The 22,050-nt window shown below is 44.6% G+C and overlaps 1 protein-coding gene across 1 annotated transcript in view; it reads left to right on the top strand.

The window, feature by feature from the left end:
* Positions 1-13,409, top strand: part of Slc8a3 (solute carrier family 8 member A3) — a 122,275-nt gene extending 108,866 nt beyond the window's left edge. The window contains exons 3-6 of the mRNA XM_059279268.1: positions 6,644-6,768; positions 7,476-7,575; positions 9,173-9,448; positions 11,715-13,409. Coding sequence (XP_059135251.1) covers positions 6,644-6,768; positions 7,476-7,575; positions 9,173-9,448; positions 11,715-12,091 — 878 coding nt within the window. The 3' untranslated portion in view covers positions 12,092-13,409. The remainder of the gene's footprint in view (positions 1-6,643; positions 6,769-7,475; positions 7,576-9,172; positions 9,449-11,714) is intronic.
* The last annotated feature ends 8,641 nt before the right edge of the window (positions 13,410-22,050 follow it).

Here is a 22,050-nt window from a genome sequence, read left to right as displayed (position 1 = left end):
TGCCCTACTGTTTTCAGAGTGAGAGTCAGTACAGTGGAAATTGCTTTTCATTATCACCACTGTCTAGGAGAGGCTTAGGCATTCAGACGGGCATCATCTCTTGCATGGTCAAAATGACAATAGAATTAAAAAAAAAATAACTGGCCTTGAAATAGGATACTCTATTCTGAGCAAATACAACAGCCTTCGGAGGTGATATTAAAAGTTCTGCATGATCGGTGGTAAAGGGAAAGGAGCATGAGAGGAAACATAAGTGCTCTGGTGTGGAGTAAGCCACAGAGTGTGAAAGTGGACTTCCGTGAGCAAAGATGAGTTGCTTCTTTGTCAGGGCTATTGGGTCAGTGCTTGACCATAGGAAGTCTCCCGTGGGAAAGGGAAGAGCTGTCCAAAAGTGGGGCCTCTTTCTTTCTCTTCTTTCTGCGTCCAGGGACACACTGTGTCAAGTGCCCCCAACCCAAAAGTTCCCTGTAGTACTTCTTTCCTAATTCTCTCATGGGCATCTGAGCAGGGATAAATAACTCTCACCTGATTCTGAGGCTCAATAACCAGGGAAGCAAGGAAAACACCCTGGTGGTAAGCAGTCACTCAACATTGACCTCCGTGGATCTCACAGATGCATCTGGTACTCCTTAGTAAGAAACCTCAGATTCATGAAGAAAAGAAGCAGAGAATGTATGGCTTGCTTGCCTGGGTCACTGATGTTTTGGGATCTTCAGCCTCCATCTGAATTCTAGTGCCTGAAGTGTTCTTCCTGCAGACCCATGGAAGGAGCAAAATAAACTACCTACCTTGCTGCCCATGTCAATGTAATGAGAATATCCACCAGCCAACTAATTACCTTCATGGTGCAAATGGAAACAACTAGGAATATCAACTGTTGCTCAGCTACTTACACACCATGTCCGTTCTGAGTCCACCATATCTTCAGTGGCTGTGAATGTAGAGTGATGGGTCTCAGACATGAGCTGCATTCCTTGAGGTTACTAGAAAAAAACAACTTGCAGATATCCCAATATGTACCCACATACTCTCTTTCCTTGTCAGTCTCTACAAGGAGTAGGTAGCAAAATGTTTCCAGTTCTGACAAGAGTCAAGGGGCAAGAGGTATACAATTACACATACAATCAGAATGAAAACGTGATGTGAAATTCACAGGGATTCCTTTTTAATTTGTGCATTTTAAAGCCCAGGAAAATTTAGCATCAACTAAATTCTTATTCTCTATGATGAGTCTCTCATTCATTGGGAGAATCTGTCATGTTACCTTAGAGATGAGAAAGTTCAGCATGAGGAAAAAGAAGCTAGAGACATCCTGTGTTGTATATGTTCTTTGTCCCATATACTCTGTCCCACAGTCCATGCAGAGACCTTGCTTTTATCATCTCCCATTCTCATACAAGTTTTGTTCTGACAGTCCCTCTGTTCCAGAGTAATTGAAATCCAGAGTTCACCTACCCTTTCTGAACAAAGAGACTATCAATTGCCAAAATAGTAAACAACAAGCCTTTATTGAACATTACTAAGTGCAGGGAAAAGACTAGACAGGGGATACAAAATAGGAGTCCATGACTCTGACCTCCAAGATATATAGCTATAAATCATTCAGGGACCACAGTCTAGAGGATGCATCGTTTCCTTATATCATTCTTTTAGGGAAAATCAAAGCACTGGCCATAATGGTAGCTGAGATATCATTTGTGACTGTGAAAACCTTATGGGCACTAGGAGGCAGAGCATGATCTGATTGCAAGGCTAAGGCTGGGAATGATACACGAGAATACCATACCACTCTTCCATACCGCTCTCTGGAGCTCACCTTCAAGCCCTATGCTCTTCTTGCCCTCAACAGGCCAGCTACGCTGGCAGGGTTGCAAACCACACACATGTTCATGATAACTAGACAGAATCCCAGTGACCCCCGAAGTGTCTCTTTCACCTGTTTGGCCCTCACATCCTCATGCCTCCATCTTCAGCACCCAGGTTTTCAGGGAAGGTGTGGGGGCAACTTCCTTGTAGCTGCTCAGCAGGCGTTTCAGCTTCTCACACTTCTTGCTGCTGCTCTTGCTGCGCATGCTCAAATGCTGCTGTTTGCATGTGTTCTTGAGCTCTCACTTACTAAGCCCACTGCTTCCTTATGCTGCCAGGAACCACAAAGCCTGGGGACACTTTCAAGATGGGACCTTAATGTTCTTTCCTTTTCTTTCTCCCCCTTCTCTGTTACCCATTTGCAAACAGCGCTCCTGTTATCTCCAGGTAAGAGGTGTCTGTCTTTTCCCCCTTTTCTATTCTCACCAGTGCCATTACTTGGTTTAAGATCAATGTCCATTATGTTACTTAACAGGAACTACAGGGTCAAGATAACCTGACAGTCTCCCGATGACTGAGAGACTCCTTACATAAAGTAATTGTGCGGAAGTAGATAATTCCTTGAGCATCATTTTCATCAGTGAACATGGGGAAATGCATAGTTAGCCGTTAAAATAAAACTTACCAAGAAGTCAGTAGGTCATAGACTTCCCTGCATCTCGGCTCATCTGCCTCATATGTTGTGGGAGAAGAGATGGTCAGAGTTAGGGCCAGAATCTCTGATAGGATTGACATAGAACTCAAAAGGAAAGACTGACCCCAGCGACCCAGGGAGAAATAACCAAGAGCTGCTGAGACCAGGAAAGGCAGTTTGTTTTTTTAAAAAAAAACCTTACAGACTTGTACTGATCCTGGAGAGCTTCTAACTCATCACAGATGAGATCTTAATTGCTAGATCTGGACTCATTTGTCATTTATCTTTAAAGTTACATATGCTCCAAACAGTGAAACTGTGTGTGGAAACAGGGCTCTAGATAAGAAAGACATTTATAGAGTTTACGTTGGCAAGATTCTCTTTCAGAATTTAGATCCTGTGTAGGACATGGGCCTGCTTTGGAAGTGTGCTGGCATGAGTGGAAGCCCTTCACAAATCGCATCCAACCCCAGGATCGGAAAGCAAAGCAGCCCTCCACGCCTGACAGTACTGTACTCGGTTGCAGATGGAGTGGGATCCACAGACAGTTTCAATATGTTTTAAACGGACATCTTACATTCCGTCTGTTCCATAAACACATGCACGCACAAAATAAGGCAATTTAAGAGACAAAAGATCTTACAGAGTGCACTGGTGTCCCAAGTCACCTACAGGTCACCCCTTGGGCTTAAGAAGAGGCAGTAGGTGGAGTAAGATCGTTTGCCTCCTTTGAGCCTTAAGCAAAAAGTGCACAGAGTTCATCTGTTTTACTTTTGTGCAAACATCACTACAGCCTCTTTGTCTTCTCATTTATTTTTATGCCAGCAGGGTGAGGGCTAGCTCCAGCTCTATACTCTGCATTCTCCTCCTGGGGTGTTGGTCTTTCTTTTCTCCTTTCCTTGTACGACCCCACATGAATATGTTCAGGCTTCTCTGATCCAGTTCTTGCCTTCACTACCTAACACACATATGTGGTTTAAGTTTCATTATAATTTTAACAAGATTTCAAACACCAGTAGAAATATAGAATACAGAGGGAATGTCCTACATCTATCTGTAAACCTCTGATTCAGGAGCCCTGGATTAGGCTTTAAATCTACTAGAAATCTCAAGTTTTGATTTTGATCTTCCTGAGAGGACAGGCCAACATGATGAATAGTGCCTGGTGGTGAAGGAGAGTAAATGTGTTCATCCCGGTCTATTCCACCAAGTTCAAGGGCCTCAGAGTGAGAGCCCTGGCCGCTCCACTGCTTCTTTGTGGGGATGTCTGCAGAGCATTCACAAGTCTATCCTTGTCTAGCCTGGGAAGCTCCTCATTCTTCCAATATTTGTCCAATCTTCCATCTTATTTATATTCAACCTCCTTCCCCGCCTCTCTCCCTTTCTAGTCCTAGAAATGAGAGTTTGTTTAGTCAGCCTGCCTGTCAAGATCACCTCTCCTTTATTCTTTTCACTTGAAATCCTGAGGAGCAATCAGAATCATTATCATTTGTCTTTTAAGTTTGAGGCTTGAAGAAATAAACTTAACTTGAACTTAAAGTTATGACCATTATTATATAACAATTAGAAAATGGGGAGGATAACTGCCCAGACACTACGTCAGGGTTTGTAGAAAGGTGTGTGAGTCAGTGAACAGAAATATACAGAGTGCCTCTGCGGGACTGCGGGTGACTTGGTGATAGAGGATTGGTTATTTGTAAAAGGGATTTTTGCAAAAGGCTAGATAGAAAAAGTGACTGTCACCACAGGGGTGGACAGGTCAGTAGGTGGATCAATAATATGCCAGATGGATATAGTGCTAGATTGATAGCTAGACAAGGGGTGAGACAGGTACACTTATGTGTCACTGGGGAGCTCATTATATTGGTATAAAGTTCTTGTGGCACATGTAGAGTGTGACATGAGGGAACTGGGGGGGGGAGCAGAATAACACTGTCACTGCTGAGACAAGTCGTGTTATATGATGCCAAAGCCAGAGCAAAGAGGGAAAGCTTCTCGTTCTTTAAGGAGTCTGTCTTTTCTAAGGGCTTTCTCCCCAGATTGCCTTGCAGTTCAGTTTCCAGAGCCGTTGTCCTTGTAAATACCTCCAGCACATTCAGACTCCCAGAGTTGCCTTCAGAATAAATTCATCAAAGACCCATATTAAATGAAGTGAGGCTGCTAGAAGATATCATACTGCTTGGAGATATATATATGAATGGGAAATAATTGAGTGCTCAGCCACAAACAAGGTATGTATAGCACCCCTCTAAGGCTCAGAGGACATTATGGAAGAGGAGCAGGAAGAAAGCAAGAGCCAGAGGACGTGAAGAAGGGCAACCGAATGTCATCTCCTGGACACAGTGCAGCCAGTTTAACCATGAACTCAACGCAACTGCACTCACCTACACTGAGCCTGCACAAGAATGGACCTGTCAACAGCCAACCACAGAAGGGAAAAGTACTTGAGAGGACCCTCCCAACCTCCAACCCTAGTGACCATGATAGATTCTTGGAACTAGGGAGTCACTGACATCAACTGAGTAACCACTGGTGAGCCCACAAGCCTCTAGTAGAGAGTTCCAAACCTACCCTTATGCAGATGGCCCAGGTTAAACTCACTGGGTCTCAAAATAAAACTTAAATGTGTGAATATGGAAAGGGGACTTGTAAGGTTGAGAGAGGCTTGACAGGGATGATAGAGAAGGAGGGAAGGGGTCCATAGCAGTTAGATTGCGTTACATGTGTGAGAAAATGTCAAAGCACAAATGTAACAGCCAAAAAAGACCTAGATCTTCAAAAACCAGCAGAGCTATGGTGGTGCAGCACCACGGACAGCTCCCAAGCATCGTGGGGAGCCCCTGCTCATTCATTGGTTGTAGAAACTCTGAGTCCAACAGCAAGCTCAGACACTGGATCCTGCACACCATCAACTGTCCTCCTCATCCAGGTTAACTAAAGAAATGTTTATATACATAAGCCTCTCTATTTAATAAAACCGTCCTTACTCCATAGCCTTTTCTAGGAGTTGCTTTCATCAAAACCCCAAGAACTCAAGTTTTCTGCCTCTCGCTTCACTAATTCCTCCACTACAGAAATAAAAAAAGACTTCCTTGGCCTCTGACCCATTTTGTCCTTGGGATTATCCAAGGACGAGAGGATTCCCATGGGAGGTGGACTGTGTGCAATGGAAGCAATTAAGGAGCTGAATAAAAGAACTAATTGCATGTGAGAGTGCCGACTTGGATGGGGAGATGTGTAAATGAGCTCTGAAAGAAACAGGCTGCCAAGAGCAATTTTCTAATCAAAGGGGAATAAAAAGATTCAATCTCTATTTCACTCTAATCCAGAAAACATGTCTTCATGGCGAAGTTGCTGGAGGATGGACTTACCAGCTGAAGTGGAAAAACAGTTTAACTGTTCAGCATGAGAAGGGACCATTGGTAAATGATGCAAGATGCTGAGGGACTCAGAGAACGCTTACAAAGAAAATAAAGGGAGAACTTTGTTTTATTTTTGCTTTGAATGTTTTTTTTTTAATTCTAGAAGAAATGATCCTGCCCCGTATAGAAATCCTGGAGGTCTGTCATCGGAACATCATGACATTTCTTGGGAATTGTCCAAGTTTCTCCTAGTGAAGATGCCATTCACCTGTGCAAAATGGAGATATCTCTGCAAATATCTCCCTTTCTCTTTCATAGATGGGGCAGTGCCAACAATGTTGAAAACAAATGCTAGTAGGGGGCAGGAGGCAGTGCACTTGGACTCATGTGTCTTCCAGAACTCTTACGTGAAGTAGTGAACAACCAGTTCCAGCATCTCAAAATAGTTAAAGACCACGGTCCTTGGCTTTTCTCCCCAGCTCTGCAGCCACTCTCCAAATGGCTTGGGAGTTTCATTTGAACCATTCACTGGGAATTCTTTGGGTCAGATTCCCTACTTGGGAATAAAACAAAGAGAGAAATGTTCATTTCGGGCCTACTACGAGCATGTTCGAGGTCTGATCACAGAGTGTTCAGCCCTTAGCAGAAAGAGAAATTATGAATACCCAGTCCCTGTTCTCGAGAGGTCCTCGCTTTGCACCCACTGCCCGTGTCCCCGAGCTATAATGTCCTGGAAGGTCGAAAAGGCGCTAAAGCCAACCTGATTTTTCTTTTGTTGCAGAGGTGACAGACAGGAAGCTGACTGTGGAGGAAGAGGAGGCCAAGAGAATAGCAGAGATGGGAAAGCCAGTATTGGGTGAACACCCCAAACTAGAGGTCATCATTGAAGAGTCCTATGAGTTCAAGGTCAGACCATCAGTGAGGTGTAATGAAATAATAGCTAACTAAGGTGGGGAACTGAAAATATGAGGCTGTTTCTAATTTCACTACTGAGAATGTGAACTAGAAACACTAGAACAAATCACTTATCCACCCCAGGTCCCAGTTTCCCCGTTTATATCATGTAACAGGTAGTGCTGGTTATTTGTATGCTAGGGATACTATAGGAAAACACGATATAAAATATGAAGCAAGCAGGGGAGGGAGCCCTTAGGTGTGTTACCACAACTGTATGCTTTAAAGACACTAAAACTGCAGGACAAGCTCTATTGACATCTTATTCTATAGTTACATTTCAAGCCAGGTGTGGTGGGCCAGGCCTTTAAGCCCAGGCATGTGTGAGGCTGAAGCTGGTATATCTCTGTGAGTTCAAGGCCAGCCTGGTCTATTTAGAGAATTCCATGACAACCAGAGTTACATAATAAAGAGACCCTGTCTCAAAAAGACCACAAAAAACCTTCTACAGTTACATTCCTCTGGACACCCAGTGTCGGAATTCACAACCAAAGGAAAGGGAACTAGGGGGATTGCCCAAGAAGATATCATCCAAGGACAACCCACGAAACATTTTTAGAACTCCTGCAATTCAGGGCTTCATTCCTTTGTAACACGAGAGGCCTCATTGTTTTTGAGAATGCTAACCTCATGATTCCAAGTTTTTCTCTCCATGACAGAGTACAGTGGATAAGCTAATCAAGAAGACAAACCTGGCGTTGGTCGTGGGGACCCATTCCTGGAGGGACCAGTTCATGGAAGCCATCACAGTTAGTGCAGGTAACAGGGCCCTCAAGATGGCCTTGCTAAGAGTACAGACAACCCCCAAGAAAGAAGATCATGCCCCGCTTAGTGGCCAATCACTTTCAAAGAGAGCTCTTCAGTGGGGTCTTCCCAGCTCCGGTCTGAGATGTTTACCTATTCCAACGGTTAACTAAAAGAGAGTCGTGACATCTGGCTTCCTGATTCTGCTATGTGAACAAGGGCAAATATCCTCTCTATAGTCAATGTTTTCTGCCTTTCTCAGAAGTGCAACTACAAAATACACACACATGAAATTCTAGTTTCCATCATTCCTTATCTTCTCACTAGCTTGCAGCCCCTTTCCTGTAAAATGGAAAACAATTCTGGTTTAGAGACTGGATGTTAAGAGTTAGCAAAATGCTTTGCATTGACCCCCTGACAAATCTCCACCCTGGATGATTTCTTTGACATTTACAGGATGACCCCACCATACTGTCCCCAGTCTAGGCAGAAGTCCTGGATACCTGCAGGTGTGTTGGAATGAGGATAGACAGGGTCTCCCAACCGCCCCTGTATTGTCTCTTAATGACACTATAGTTCTCTTGAACTGACAGGCACTACTGGCCTTGTCTTTTTCCATGAGCTTTTGTTGTCATAGCAACCCACAGGGTCACATCCCTAAGGTCCCAGAGCCAGAGCAAAAGCTCAGCCAGGAAGGGAGGCTGGTTACTGCTGCTCTCCTGCTTTCACATCCATTCTGCTGTGTCCCTCCTGATGGCCTGACTGTGCCCCTCAAGAGACAACAAAAGAAATGTAGGCCACATAGTCTACCTCCCTTCTCAAAGGAGGGAGCTGAAGTTCAAAAACCGTAGGTAAAGTACCCCAGGCTAAGATTTCCTTCATTTAAAATTGGAATTAGAGCCCAGATGCCTGACTTCTGTTCTTTCCAAACCCAAAACATTTAAAGTTACCCTTGAAGGGGCACAGATACCTCAGCACATTCTCTCCGGGGCCACTGAAGGGGCACATGTACCCCCATATTTCCTAGCAAAGACTGTCAGAGACCGTCTGTGCTCTGTTCCGTGGGATAGCTGAGGAAGGGTACTGCCTCCATGATCCGGAACAACAGCCATTGCTCCGGGGATAGAATGCCAGGGATAGAATAGCAGAATTATGGTTGTCATTGCTATAGACAGGTTAGAAAACTTGAGAGGAGCCCCATCAGTACACGGCAAAGAGTGATCAAACACACAGCCAATTTTGTTTTCTTTCCCTAGAAAATCAAATACAGCCTGTCCCTGCCTCCTTTCTCCCTCCCTCTTGTCCTCCTGTTCTCATACTCTGCCTCTTGACCTCATCCTCTCTTCTTGTTCTTTAGTCCACAGCTTGCTCAGTTTCTCCCATGTTCACTTAGCACTCTGCCTTTAAACTGACCAGTGACCACATGACCAATTTGTTTCCCATTTCCCCAGTGTTTAACTGGTGCCCACGCCCTGTTCCTCACTTGCTGTCCAGAGAGAGCTGAGTCCCCATCTTGGCCCGGGATGCCTGTAATATGGGTTGGATTTGACTTTTTCATGAATGAAGATCTGATCTCACTTCTCTGTCTCAAGTCTGTTTATCTTACCTCCAGCAGGGGATGAGGATGAGGATGAATCGGGAGAGGAGAGGCTGCCTTCCTGCTTTGACTATGTTATGCACTTCCTGACAGTCTTCTGGAAGGTGCTTTTTGCCTGTGTGCCCCCCACGGAGTACTGCCACGGCTGGGCCTGCTTTGTGGTCTCCATCCTCATTATTGGCATGCTCACCGCCATCATCGGGGACCTAGCCTCTCACTTCGGCTGCACAATTGGGCTCAAAGATTCAGTCACAGCTGTTGTATTCGTGGCATTCGGCACCTCTGTGCCAGGTGAGAGTGAGAGGTACTTAAGTTTGCAAAGAGGATATCCCCTGGTTCAAATGACCCCCACACTCTGCCTCATCTCAGATCTGAAGCAACAGGCACTGTGGGTGATAACCAGTTCACATGTTCAATCCCTGCCCTGCTCACCAAAACCTTACTAGACAGAAAAACTGAGTTCTATCAAGGATATGGTACTGACCAAGTAAGTGGCCCAATTTCTTTGCCTTTATAGTGTATCAATAGGAGACAAGCAATGCAATTAAATGCATATAATAATGTTCTTCCATTTGCCTCTGGCAGCCTCTGAGAGATTAAATATTAGTCTGCTTATAAATGTCCCTATAGAAATGCCCACAATCCTTCTTGGCCTCCCCTGCTCCTGTGGTTATCTATGAGGGCAAAGTGTCTCCTGTCAGAACAGGCATAAGAACCTTAGTTGAGATTTGTCCTTTCGTGTGAGGAATTACAGGCTCTTTATTTTCTTCTAAATATCCAAAGGCAAACAGCAGTAGACATTCATTAATTCATTTAGTAGACTAATATTTACTGAGCTCCCGTGATGTCTGATACAGTGCTGTGGTAGCTGCACATCTATTATGTGAGTCAAGGCAAACATGTTTCCTTCTCAGCCCTCAGCTAAAAATCTAGCAAAGGAAACTAGACCCATATGATGATTAAAAAAATAATCTTAATGATATCTATGAAGTAAAGGTGTCAAACAGGGAGCCTTAGGTTAAGCTGGGTCAGGGCAGGTCTTATGGAAACCAAGACTGAATGACAAGCAGTAGGTAGTAGGTATAGCATGGCTGCATTAGTCCAGGCTCCCTACTTAATTCAATCTGGGTCTCCATGGCATCTGAACTCCGACCTTTTGCCAGCTTCAAGTACTTGGGCTGAATCTCACCAGGCAGGAGTCTGCAGGGTGCACCAAGGGCAACCTTGGTTGTAGCAAAGAAACATCCTTTGGGAGATCAGTTACACCTATTAATTTCTTCAGCATGGCTGTAACAGAAGCCCCAGGAGAAAAGCTTAAAGAAGGAAGGATTCGTTTTGCTCACAGTTTCAGGGGTGTTAACACAACCTGGCAGGGAAGGTAACATGATGGAGGAAAGCAATTCACATCACTACCTCCTAATAACACCATCATATTGTTACTTCATCAATGAATTCCTCCATTCCTTGAGATCTAATAGTCTCTGGAAACTTCATCACAGATGCACCCAGATGCATGCTCTACCAGTTCCGCTGGGTGAGTCTCCATCTAACCGAGTTGGAACTCAGAATGAATCATCACACTATATCTACACCACACTCCAGGAACTCTTCCTTCTAAAAGCCCAGCATAGACCAGGATGGGGGAAGGAGCGCATTAGTGATGCCAGAAGTCTGGCTATTATGGAAATGAATCTGTTGGTAAGAAATCAGATGATGCCTGGAGCTTTGCCCTGTGGTCACTCTTCTCCAGACCTTGATGTGCCTAAACTGACAGAGGGAAAGGAGCAGATGTGCGGGGCAAGACATGTGGGAAAAAACAATGGAGGACAAAGCCAAATCGCAAGGTCATAGGCAAGCTGGGGCAAGAAGCTTTCTCTGGGAGACCCAAGAAATTGACAACAGTGAAATATCAGGATATACTGGGTAGAGAGATAGTTTGGGGGCATTTCCAAGGCCTGGAAATTGGTCCAGAAAGCACCTGACAATGTTGGGGCTTTCAAGAGAATATGCTATAGTCCATGCCTCTGGTATCACGGCTTTTCTTAAAGCTCTTTGGGAATGAGAGCTTATTATGGACAGGGCCCTCCCCATGGGGATTCTAGGGTTAAGTCTCTAGCTAACTTAAGTGACCTTGTGTAGGCATCTTGATCCTGATCCTCCTGAGTGCATGAGCATTGCTCAGTCACTTTCAGGGTTAAGTGAGCACATGCCCCACATGACAGTTACAACCAATCATCTACTTAAGCTGCTTCCCAGGATGTGAAAGTTCCAGAGCAGATGTTATGAAATGACTGAGTCTTCTTGGCTAAAAACATAGTCAACAGGGAATGATATGTCCACTTGGTAAATATTGGGACAGGAATAACTCTTAGGATGCTTCAGCTACATACAGATGAGGAACAGGAGACCCAGACCCATAACTGGATATGCCCAAGGCTATACAACTCATAAGTGGCCCCTTTGCCCATGCTGCCAAGCTGCCTAGGAGGGCTACCCAAAGACAAGCCCTACACATCCCAGCCTCCCACAGCTCCCATTTGTCTCTGTCCTTTTCCAGATACATTTGCCAGCAAAGCTGCTGCCCTGCAGGATGTGTATGCAGATGCCTCCATTGGCAACGTCACCGGCAGTAATGCTGTCAACGTCTTCCTGGGTATTGGCTTGGCCTGGTCCGTGGCCGCCATCTACTGGGCCATGCAGGGACAGGAGTTCCATGTGTCCGCTGGCACTCTAGCCTTCTCTGTCACTCTTTTCACCATCCTTGCATTTGTCTGCCTCAGTGTGCTCTTGTACCGTCGGCGGCCCCACCTGGGCGGGGAGCTCGGAGGTCCCCGTGGCTGCAAGCTTGCCACGACGTGGCTCTTTGTGAGCCTGTGGCTCCTCTACATACTTTTTGCCACACTGGAGGCCTACTGCTACATCAAGGGGTTCTGAACCACCAGAGCAAGACCTCCACAGGGCAGGCCTAGGACTTCTCCTAAGAGAAGGGCGCTTCCTCACCAACCTTTCCAGGTTGAGCAGCCCTGGAGAAGCAGCATCAGGACCCCAGCCCTGTGAGGGCTCCTGACCTAGGCCCTGGCACTGCACAGTAAGGGCAAAATCCAATGGAATGGAGGAGACACCCACTGTCCAAAGTATTTAATTAAAAACAAACCAACAACAGCAACAAATCCACCTCTACCCCCCATCCTCCACTCATGTCCCTGGGCCTTCTCTTGTGTATCCCACCACCCCACTATTCCTTTGACTCTAGTCCCCTGAGGGACAGGGCTTCCCCTGTCTCCAGCGACATGCATCAAGACTCCCTCATTCATCTGTCGGGGTGTGAGAACGAGCCGTCTCCGCATGGCTGATTTGGGGTGCTCTTTTCTTCGAATTGTCATTGTGATCACTTTCACCTTCCTACCAGGTTCCACTTAATGTCTTGTCTTTTCTTTCTGAAGCTAGTGACAGAGGGCCCCGAAGGAATGCCAGGTCTGAGCGACAGACAGAGGCATGGACTTGCTGACACACACCCTCCTGCTCTCACAAAGCCGCAGCTGTCCCTTGGCTCCAACTCAGGGTGCAGGAGGAGTTTCGTCTGCTTTGCGCTGACATCACACCCAAACTACAGAGCAATCACACTCTTCTCTGTGGAGGTCATGCTGCTGCTCTGTGTGGTGTGCCAGCATCTCTGTGTGTGCCCCACCACCACCACAGAGAGACTTGCCAGGGCGAGGCTTGGGAATAGAAATAAGAGTGCTCCATGCTGACCAAGGGCAGCTGGAGAAACAAAAGGGAAACCCCTCTCCAATGTTTTTGGGTTTTGTGTGTGAGACTGGGGAGGTCTCCAAAGGAGCGGGTCATATGTAGAGTGTCAGTGTTTCTGGGGAATGCCAGCATTACCACTCTGCCCTCACTAATGTGCCATACTCAGAAGGCTCAGCAGATTGCTTGGGGTGATATGATAATTTAGAGGCTTGTAAGAGAGCAGGGGCCTCCTTCCTCCTCTCCTGGCCTTCAGGCCACTTTCGAAGCATGTTCACAAGATAGGAACTGGAATCTCTCATTTCCCCATGTTCCTGCTTGTTTTTAAACTTCAGAGAGTTCTCTTCCCAGCCTGTGGGGGTATTTCTTATACCCCCTCCCTCCCTAGGAATCCAAGGCATCACATTCCCAAGGAGCCTGGGCTCATAGAAAATGAGGACTGACACACTGACACCCTGGCCTCCCAGACCTTTTCCTGATGTATTTGAGAAGAACTGGCTTACACACACACACACACACACACACACACACACACACACACACACACACTACAAAACTGCCCACGGGTCTTGAGGCTTTCTGCATTGACATAAATACATTTTCTAAGAGAGAAAAATGAAATTAAAACAACACCTGTTTAATTTTAAACACATTTTTTAAGAAAAAAAATAAAAAAGAAAACAATGTTTGTGTCCTAAGCTATGTTGACAGTTGCCGGTGGAAATGCTGGGTTGGTTTAAAAAAAATAAATAAATAAAAGCAAAAGGTCTACTTATATGTCTCTATACACACAGCCTGCTTCTCCCCGTGTTTCTTCAATGAATGGTCCAGGGGCCATCTTGGGAATCTGCTGAAGCAGATGAAATTGAATCGAAGATGTCATCTCCCATCATACTCAAGTGTTAATGTGCTAGACATAGCAAAAAAAAAAAAAAAAATGTTCAGGGAAATGCTACCTGTCACAGCCCAGACTTAAAGAAGCTGGAAAACATAGGTAATAGGAATCATGTTGGTGAAGGCGAGGGAGCATTTGTACCAGCAGAGCACAGCAGGGCAGGACTTTGGCTAGGAAGCCATAGTTAGCCAGAGGTCCACACACAGACTCAGGATCAGCATTCATTTGCTCATCACGCGTTCAAAACTCCTGCAGTGAACACCTTCCACGTACTCAGTGACACTCTGGTGACACAAAGAAGATTCAGTTCTTGACCACAAGAAAGTCACGATCAAGGAGATGAAATAATTTTTTTTTGTTTTATTTTTTTACTAAGAAAATTTTTTATTCATTTTACATACCAATCAAAGATCCCCCTTTTCCCTCCTCCCACCCCTCCAGCCTCCCCCTCCCAATCCACCCTCCATTCCCTCCTACAAGAAGGTAAGGCCTCCCATGGGGAGGTATACTAAATAAAGAATGTTTTAATACAGTGTTTTGGAGTTCTAAGAAACAGAAACCAATCAAATGGTTCTAGAAACAGAGGGGAAGCACTAAGATGCCTGGTTGGGGAGAGTTTTCTGCGAAACTCGGATCAGGAAGCCCTGAAAAAGCAAGATTGCCTTCCATGCCTCCCATCCACGTGCTCCCTCCAGTCCTTGCTTCTATCTGACTGTGGAGCCCTTCCCTTCCCATCTCCCTGGGGGTCCCCTTTGTTTGGCTGTTCAACAGTCCAGCTCAGTTGACAGCCCTGATGGGGATTTCGTGGCCTCACAACTCTACAGAACTAACTGAAGCTCTCTTTTGGGGATCTGAGAGCAAATTCTCAATTGAGGGAATACAATTAATTCTCCATACCCAGAAGGGCATTTCTAGAAGACAGAAACCTTTATAGACGCTCTCTTGGATTGTGTGTGTGTGTGTGTGTGTGTGTGTGTGTGTGAGAGAGAGAGAGAGAGAGAGAGAGAGAGAGAGAGAGAGAGAGAGAGAGAGAGAGCGAGAGAGAGCACATGAATAGGTTAAGAAAGGGTGTATGGATGGGTAGCTATGCACCAAGCCCATTCCAGGCTCAAAGAAGTCAGAGAAAGTGAGGAGGTAGGAATTGCACGTGTGTGTTAGTGCCCCTTCCAAAAGCTGCATAGCGGAAGGAGCCTAGGAAGTTTGTGAACAATTAGGTGCAAACAAAAAAGCCCCTGGACCACAGGTGCTCTAAGTGTGGCATGAACAGAGGGCCACGGAACACAGTGGTAACAACACTGACTTGGTCATGAGGAATTACGAAGGGCCTCACCAAGGATGGGGCCTTAAAGCAAAATACACGGTAATTTACTCTGGTGGACGGACTCAGCACTAGAGGACAGACAAAAGGAACCAGCTGGGACCATAGCGTGGAGCTCAAGAAGGAGAAATGCAGGTGGACGCTAGCTGTGGCCTGCGTGTGCCTTTAAGAACGGTTAAGGCCAATGATCTTGTGTTCAAGGCAAAAGGAAAGAAAAGGAATGGGAAGAAAATTCTACCATCACCAAAATGAATAAATAAGTACTACTTACCTTTTTGCACTGTGGAATTTAGTCCTTGCCTAGGCTTAACTTTCTAGCCAAACTGAGGCTAAGAAAGCAGATTTGAGAACAGAAGTCCTTCAAGGAAGTGATAACTAGAAAATGATAGATAGGTAGGTAGGTAGATAGATGATAGATAGGATAGATAGATGATAGATAGATAGATAGATAGATAGATAGATAGATAGATAGATAGATAGATGGATGGATGGATGGATGGATGGATGGATGGGTGGGTGGGTAGGTGGGTGGATGGATGGATGGATGGATGGATAGATGATAGATAGATAGATAAGGTAGATAGATAGATAAGATAGATAAGATAGGTAGATAGATAGATAGGTAGATAGATAGATAAGTGGGAAGATCTGGGCTAAAGACTCATTCTATTTTATTGCTAGTTGAGAATGAAAAAGAAATGTCTTCTAGCTGATTCCATGGGAGAGACAGGAGCATGAACTCCATTTGTGCTCGTCTCTCCCCTGCTTAGAGTCACTTGTGGATCACCCAGACTTTGTAGAGAGAGGTTGAGGTTCATCTGATGAACCCTAGTGAATGTGGAGGAGGGTTGAGGCTGGTGTCCATGGGGAGGAAGGACCTGGGTGTGAGTCTAGACACAACAACTAGTTCTCCAGCTTGAGTGAATGCCTCTCTTGACTCACAGCAGCTGAAGGCTTCTGAAGCCAATTACTTCCAACACTAATGCTGAGGTCCTAGAACATATACACAAGGGGGTGGGGTGCACAGGGTGATGTACCAACTGCCTGACAGCCATAACGGGCAAGACTGCAGGCATCCCTTAGGGTGCCTTGGTCCCACAGGCTGTACATCCATCAATATGAAGATGACATTGCCAGCCCATGCCTTTATCTCATTTATTTTCAGGGCGTAATAGCTATCATAATAGATCAACCCCAGCATTTCAGTAACTTAAGAGAAAATGAAGTTTATTCCCGATTCACACGATGATCTAAGGAGGATGTCCTTAGTCAGCAGGTAACTTTCTTCTCCACGTGATGACTCAGGGACTTGGTTTCTTTCATCTTAGAGGTGCCAGTCTCTGCATGTCTTGTCCATTTGTCTCAAATGGGAAGTGAATTGGAGGTGGTGTGCACATCTCTAACTGCCTTGCCTCCCAAGTAATGCCACATTTGCTCACATCCAATTAGTAGAAGCTAGTCACTTTTACTCATTCAAATGCAAAGGAGACTGAAACACAGTCCTTAGCTGGGCAGTCACTCTCCTGTAACCTCTCTAAACTGCAAAAGGCTCTTTTGTAATAAATGATTGTCCTGCCACAATGCCTTTGCGATTAAGGACAGATATTTTAATATTAATGGCCAAGAGCAATATGATCTATGTCTATGTGGTTTTCAGAGCCTTTAATATACATCATTTTTGTCTGATAAGAGCCATAAGAGGTAGATATTATTCTTTTCTGTCAAGCAGGTTACGAGTGGTTATATGATTAGCCTGAAGCACACAGACAGTACAGATCAGGGAGAGACATAGGTCTGATTCCAAATTTTGCTCAGAGTGCTTGTTCCAGAATATCATGACCTCTTGTAACAAACACCAGAACAAAGAATGGGAAGAGGCTAGAATTACAGGAGGCTGACTGTAGCCAGAGAAAGAAGCCCACAGAAAGGCAGCCAGCTGGCAACTGAGAGCACAGGAAGAGGAACCAGCAGTTAGTTCTCTGGTCCTTCCACAATGTCTTTTCACCTACCTCGCCTTCATCCTTACTGAATGAGGAGCTGGTTAGGGTGATGTGCCTGCAGAGCTCAGGGGCAGACCAGGGAAATTTCACTTTGATAAAATCATTTGCATTGGTAATTAAAGATGGAGAGTCATCTGGCCCTAGAAAGAGGGGATTTAAAAACCCATCTTCCGGGACAATGATATTCAAAAGGATTCCCAGAAAACTACCCTGGCAAGTATGTCACATGACACTCAGAGAGGTGTGTCTTGGCCTGTTTTGTGTTACTTTAATAAAATTCTCCTGGGTCTGAATACTTTATATAGAAGTATTTAGCTTACATTTCTATTGGTTCAAGACCATGGTGTTGACACTTTGCGTAGCTTCTACTGAGGGACTTATGATGTGTCACAACATGGCTAAGAAACGAATGGGCATGTGTGGGGGGGTGGGGACAAAGGGAACCAAAGAACTGGCTCACATTATAACAACCCATTTTCCCCAAAACTACCACAGGAACCACACTGATGCCTTCATGGCAGAGCACCCAGAGCCCAATTACCTCTTAAAGGTCGTATCAGCACTCTCTCAACACTGTTATGTTAGGAGTTCAGCCTCATTGTGAGTTTTATGGGCTACATGTAGCTCAGTGATAGAGCATGTGCCTAGCATGGGTGAGGGCCTGGGTTCAGTCTTCACCAAGCAAGAAGAACTTCGGTAGAGACAGATCATAAATAAAGCCCAAATCATAACAGAGACTCAAATGGTCTCTATAAGTGAATTTAGCCTTTCCTAATAAACATAAAGCTTCCTTCTTTTATTTTTGTTTCACATTTATTGTTTAATATATAGTTAAAAATTATGTATGAAGCATATAATGTGTTACACATATTGATATGTGTATACACTATAAAATTATTTCAATCAAACTAATATTATATACATGTGTCATATATATGTGTATACATTTATAACATAAATATATGTGTGTGTGCATCACTTCATATAGTCACTCTATATCTATATCTATATGATAAGAATGCTTCAGCTCTACTCTCAGGGAATTTAACGTTTATGTTCCATACACTGTTAACAATGGTCATCACACCATCATGCCTCAGGTCTTCAGAACCTATGCAGCCATAACTGCAAGGTTGGACTCTCTAGCCAGCATCTCCCCATGCCCCTAACCCCAGCCATTGATAGAACTCTTCTGATTTTCTGTTCCATTCATCTGCCTTTTTGGTAACATTCCATATATAAATGAGATCATGTGCCATTTGTCTTTCTGTGTTTGGCTTGTTTCACTTAGCCTGGTTTCTTCTAAGCTCCTCCACATTGTACATAACAAGATTTCCTTTTTTTTTTTTTAAGGCCAAGTGATTGTTTTGTTTCTGTTGCTGTGACAAAATACACTTAAAAAAATTTAGGGGAGAAGGGAGTTTAATTTAGCTTATAATTCCAGATTACTGTCCATCATCATGGAGAAGTCAAGGCAGGAACTTCAAATAGCTAGTCCTTATTACAACCAAAGTCAAGAGCAGAAAGAAATTAATGCACAATGTTTGCTTGTTTGTTTGCACTCAGCCTGATTTTTCCATTTTGGTACAGTTAAGGAGCCCTGTCTAAGGAATAGTACTGCCTACAGTGGGCTGGGTCTTCCCATATCAATTGACGTAACTAAGACAATCCCTCACAGACATACTCACAGGACAACCCAATGTAGACAATTTGGATATTCTCTTCCAAAGGAAATTATAGGTTGTGTCAAATAATTAATAACTATCACAGTAATAGCCCACTAATTTATTTATTCCTTTATTCAACAACACAAACTTAGATTGTCTCTATATTTGGATACAATTCAAAAATTGGAAATCGGATATTGTGACTAATCTCTCAGTGAATATAGGTACACGATGTCTCTTTGGAATACAGGTGCCATTTCATTCCTTATGTATTCAGAAAGAGGATGAGTCATTCTTTCTTCCTAAAATTTTTGGAAAGGGCTTGACCCAATGTCAACTATTTTGGTGCCTCAGAATGTTTAGATTCTGGCTTTTGGTCTTTGTTCTTTCTGCTACGTCTCAGGTTCTTCCTAACTTCTGGCTCAGTGGGAACTGGGTGTCACTCGGTCATCTTTTTTACACCTATGTGGCAGTGGAATTGCTCCGATTCTGCATGGTAGCTGTTTAGTCTTTCATTATGATGAAAGTACAACCTCCAACTCTGCTGCCATTTCATACTTTGATACATTGGACAAGTATCAAGCTAAAGAAAGAGGCCAGCTAGTGTTCATAGCTCATGTGGTCTATCTGATTATTGAGGACATAGACCATTATGGATGCGCTCAGGTAGGCATTCATGTGGGACACTATTGTTCATACTGTGGACCTCATTCCACACCTTCTCCAAATTTATTTATATTTTAGTCTGTTTTCTATTTCTGTTACTGAATGCCATAGACTGGGTATTTTATAAATATAAGAGAAAGTCTTCCACTAATGGAGGCTGGGAAGTCCAAGGACAAAGGGCCATAACTGACGGGAGCCAACTCACTGATGGAAACACTATGCAGAATCCTAAGGTGCACAGGGCATCACATGGTGAAACAGTAAAAACCTACTACCTCCTGCCTTTATTCTTACTATGAGGCCATTAACACACTCATGGATGCTTCCAACACTCGCTAATATCTAATTCCAAGTGATTCCCAGAGGCTCCACTCCAGATAGTATTGATACATAACTCTGAGGATTATGCTTCAACACGTGTTTTGGAAGGGACAAACACCCAGACCATAGTGCTTAGCCACTTACTAAGCTGCTGTGGGATGTTCTGTATGCTGTGAATATATGTTGCTATGATAGATTGATAAATAAAACGCTGATTGGCCAGTAGCCAGGCAGGAAGGACAGTGTAGGTGGGACAAGGAGAGAGGAGAATGCTGGGTGGAAGAAGGTTGAGTGAGAAGTCACCAGCCGCCAACATGTCAGATACCGGTAAGCCATGAGCCATGTGGCAAGGTATAGATTTATAGAAATGGGTTAATTTAAGATATAAGAACTAGATAGCAAGAAGCCTGCCACGGCCATACAGTTTATAAGTAATATAAGCGTCTGAATGATTATTTTATAAGTGGGCTGCGGGACTGCGGGGGCTTGGTGGGGCCCAGAGAGAAACTCTCCAGCTACACTAAGGTATTAATAGAAGTTCATAATTAGATCCATAATTCAAGCCAAAGTGTACATGTAGGTGTCTGAGAGGATTTCCATCCACCACAGTCTTTGAGGGTGTCCTAGTTAGGGTTACTATTGCTCAGGTGAAACACCATGACCAAAAGTAAGTTCAAGAGGAAAGGGTTTATTTGGCTTACACTTCCACATTGTAGTCCATCATTAAAGGAAGTCAAGACAGGAACTCAAACAGGGCAGGGACCTGGAGGCAAGAGCTGATGCAGAGACCATGGAAGAATACTACTGACTGGCTTGCTCCCCATGGCTTGCTCAGTCTGCTTTCTCAAGAACCCAGGACCATAGCCCAGGGATAGCACCACCCACAATGGGCTGGGCCCTCCCCTACCAATCACTAATTAAGAAAATGCCCTACAGATGAATCTTATGGAGGCATTTTCTCAAATGGGGTTCCCTTTTTTCATATGATTCTAGCTTGAAGTTGATATAAAACTAGCCAGGACAGAGGGTCATCCCCAATAGTACTAGGGCATGGCATTGTCCAGGTCTAAATGGTGCTAGCTAGCACACTGCACAGAGGCATACTTGAATTAAGCTTATGGGGTTTTTTTCTTCTCATTTATAAATTCCCAAAAAGTGTCTGAGACAGAGGGAATACAGCTGTGGGTACATTCACCATGAGACTCTTAGCCAATTGTTTATGCAACTATAGGTGCATTCTTGACCTGATTGGGCTGTTCTCTCCGTAGCTCTACAATTTGAAGATGAGATGCTGTTGTGCAAGTCCATATAGCTTGTTGGGTAAGGTACCCAGGTCTGCGTGGGTAGTTTAAATGACCTGATTTCAGCCCTTCCCCACCAATATCCTTACCACTCCTAATGGAGCTGAGTGTTGTAGTCATGCTGCCACTGGGTCTTGATCTACATCCCCATTATTCTCCAGAGCTAAAGGAGAAATTCTTCAAGAGCATCCTGGGAGGACCACCAGCTCTTCACATACATAGTCACAGCTACAAGATTGGTTGGCACCTCATGTGCCAGCTCTACTCCCTACCACCACCACCACCACCACCACCACCACCACCACCACCAATACCACCACCCACATGCAGCAGATTTGGTGATCAGCATCATCTATACACTGAGCAGGGAGGGGAGATGAAGAACCCAAACAGGAAGCAGATGAAGATCAGCCTGTATTCCCAGTGTTTGGCAGGGCTTAGACGGGTGAGGGTCCCACTGGTGAAAGGACACCCCAGAAGAGCCTGGTTCAGCTACAGCCTCAGTAGGAAAGCAGAAGCAGGGCCTCTAAATCAAAGAGGACATGGAGCATACTCATGTGGGAAAATATGAAAGAGGTCACACCAAAGCTGAACTGCCCATACCAAAAAGGCCAGCTCGCACAATGGGGAAGAAAAGCTAGCATTAAACCAAGAAATGACTATGTGGTGGTTTAAAAGAAAATGGCCCCCCAAAGGGAGTGGCACTATTAGAAGGTGTGGTCTTGTTGGAGGAAAAGTGTCACTGTGGGGTGGGCTTTGAGGTCTCATTTATGCTCAAGCCATACCCAGTGAGATAGACCACTTCCTGCAAGTCAAGATGTAGAACTCTCAGCTCCTTCTTCAGCACCATGTCTGCCTACATGCCACCATGCCTCACCATGATGATAATGAACTAAACCTCTGAAACTGTTAGCCACCCCCAATTAAATGTTTTTCTTTATAAGAGTTGTCATGGTCATGGTGTCTCTTCATAGAAAT

Source organism: Peromyscus eremicus, chromosome 14, assembly GCF_949786415.1.
Source record: "Peromyscus eremicus chromosome 14, PerEre_H2_v1, whole genome shotgun sequence".
NCBI lineage: Eukaryota > Metazoa > Chordata > Mammalia > Rodentia > Cricetidae > Peromyscus > Peromyscus eremicus.
The sequence above is the reverse complement of the archived record's forward strand: the minus strand, read 5'-3'. Positions and strand labels throughout refer to the sequence as shown.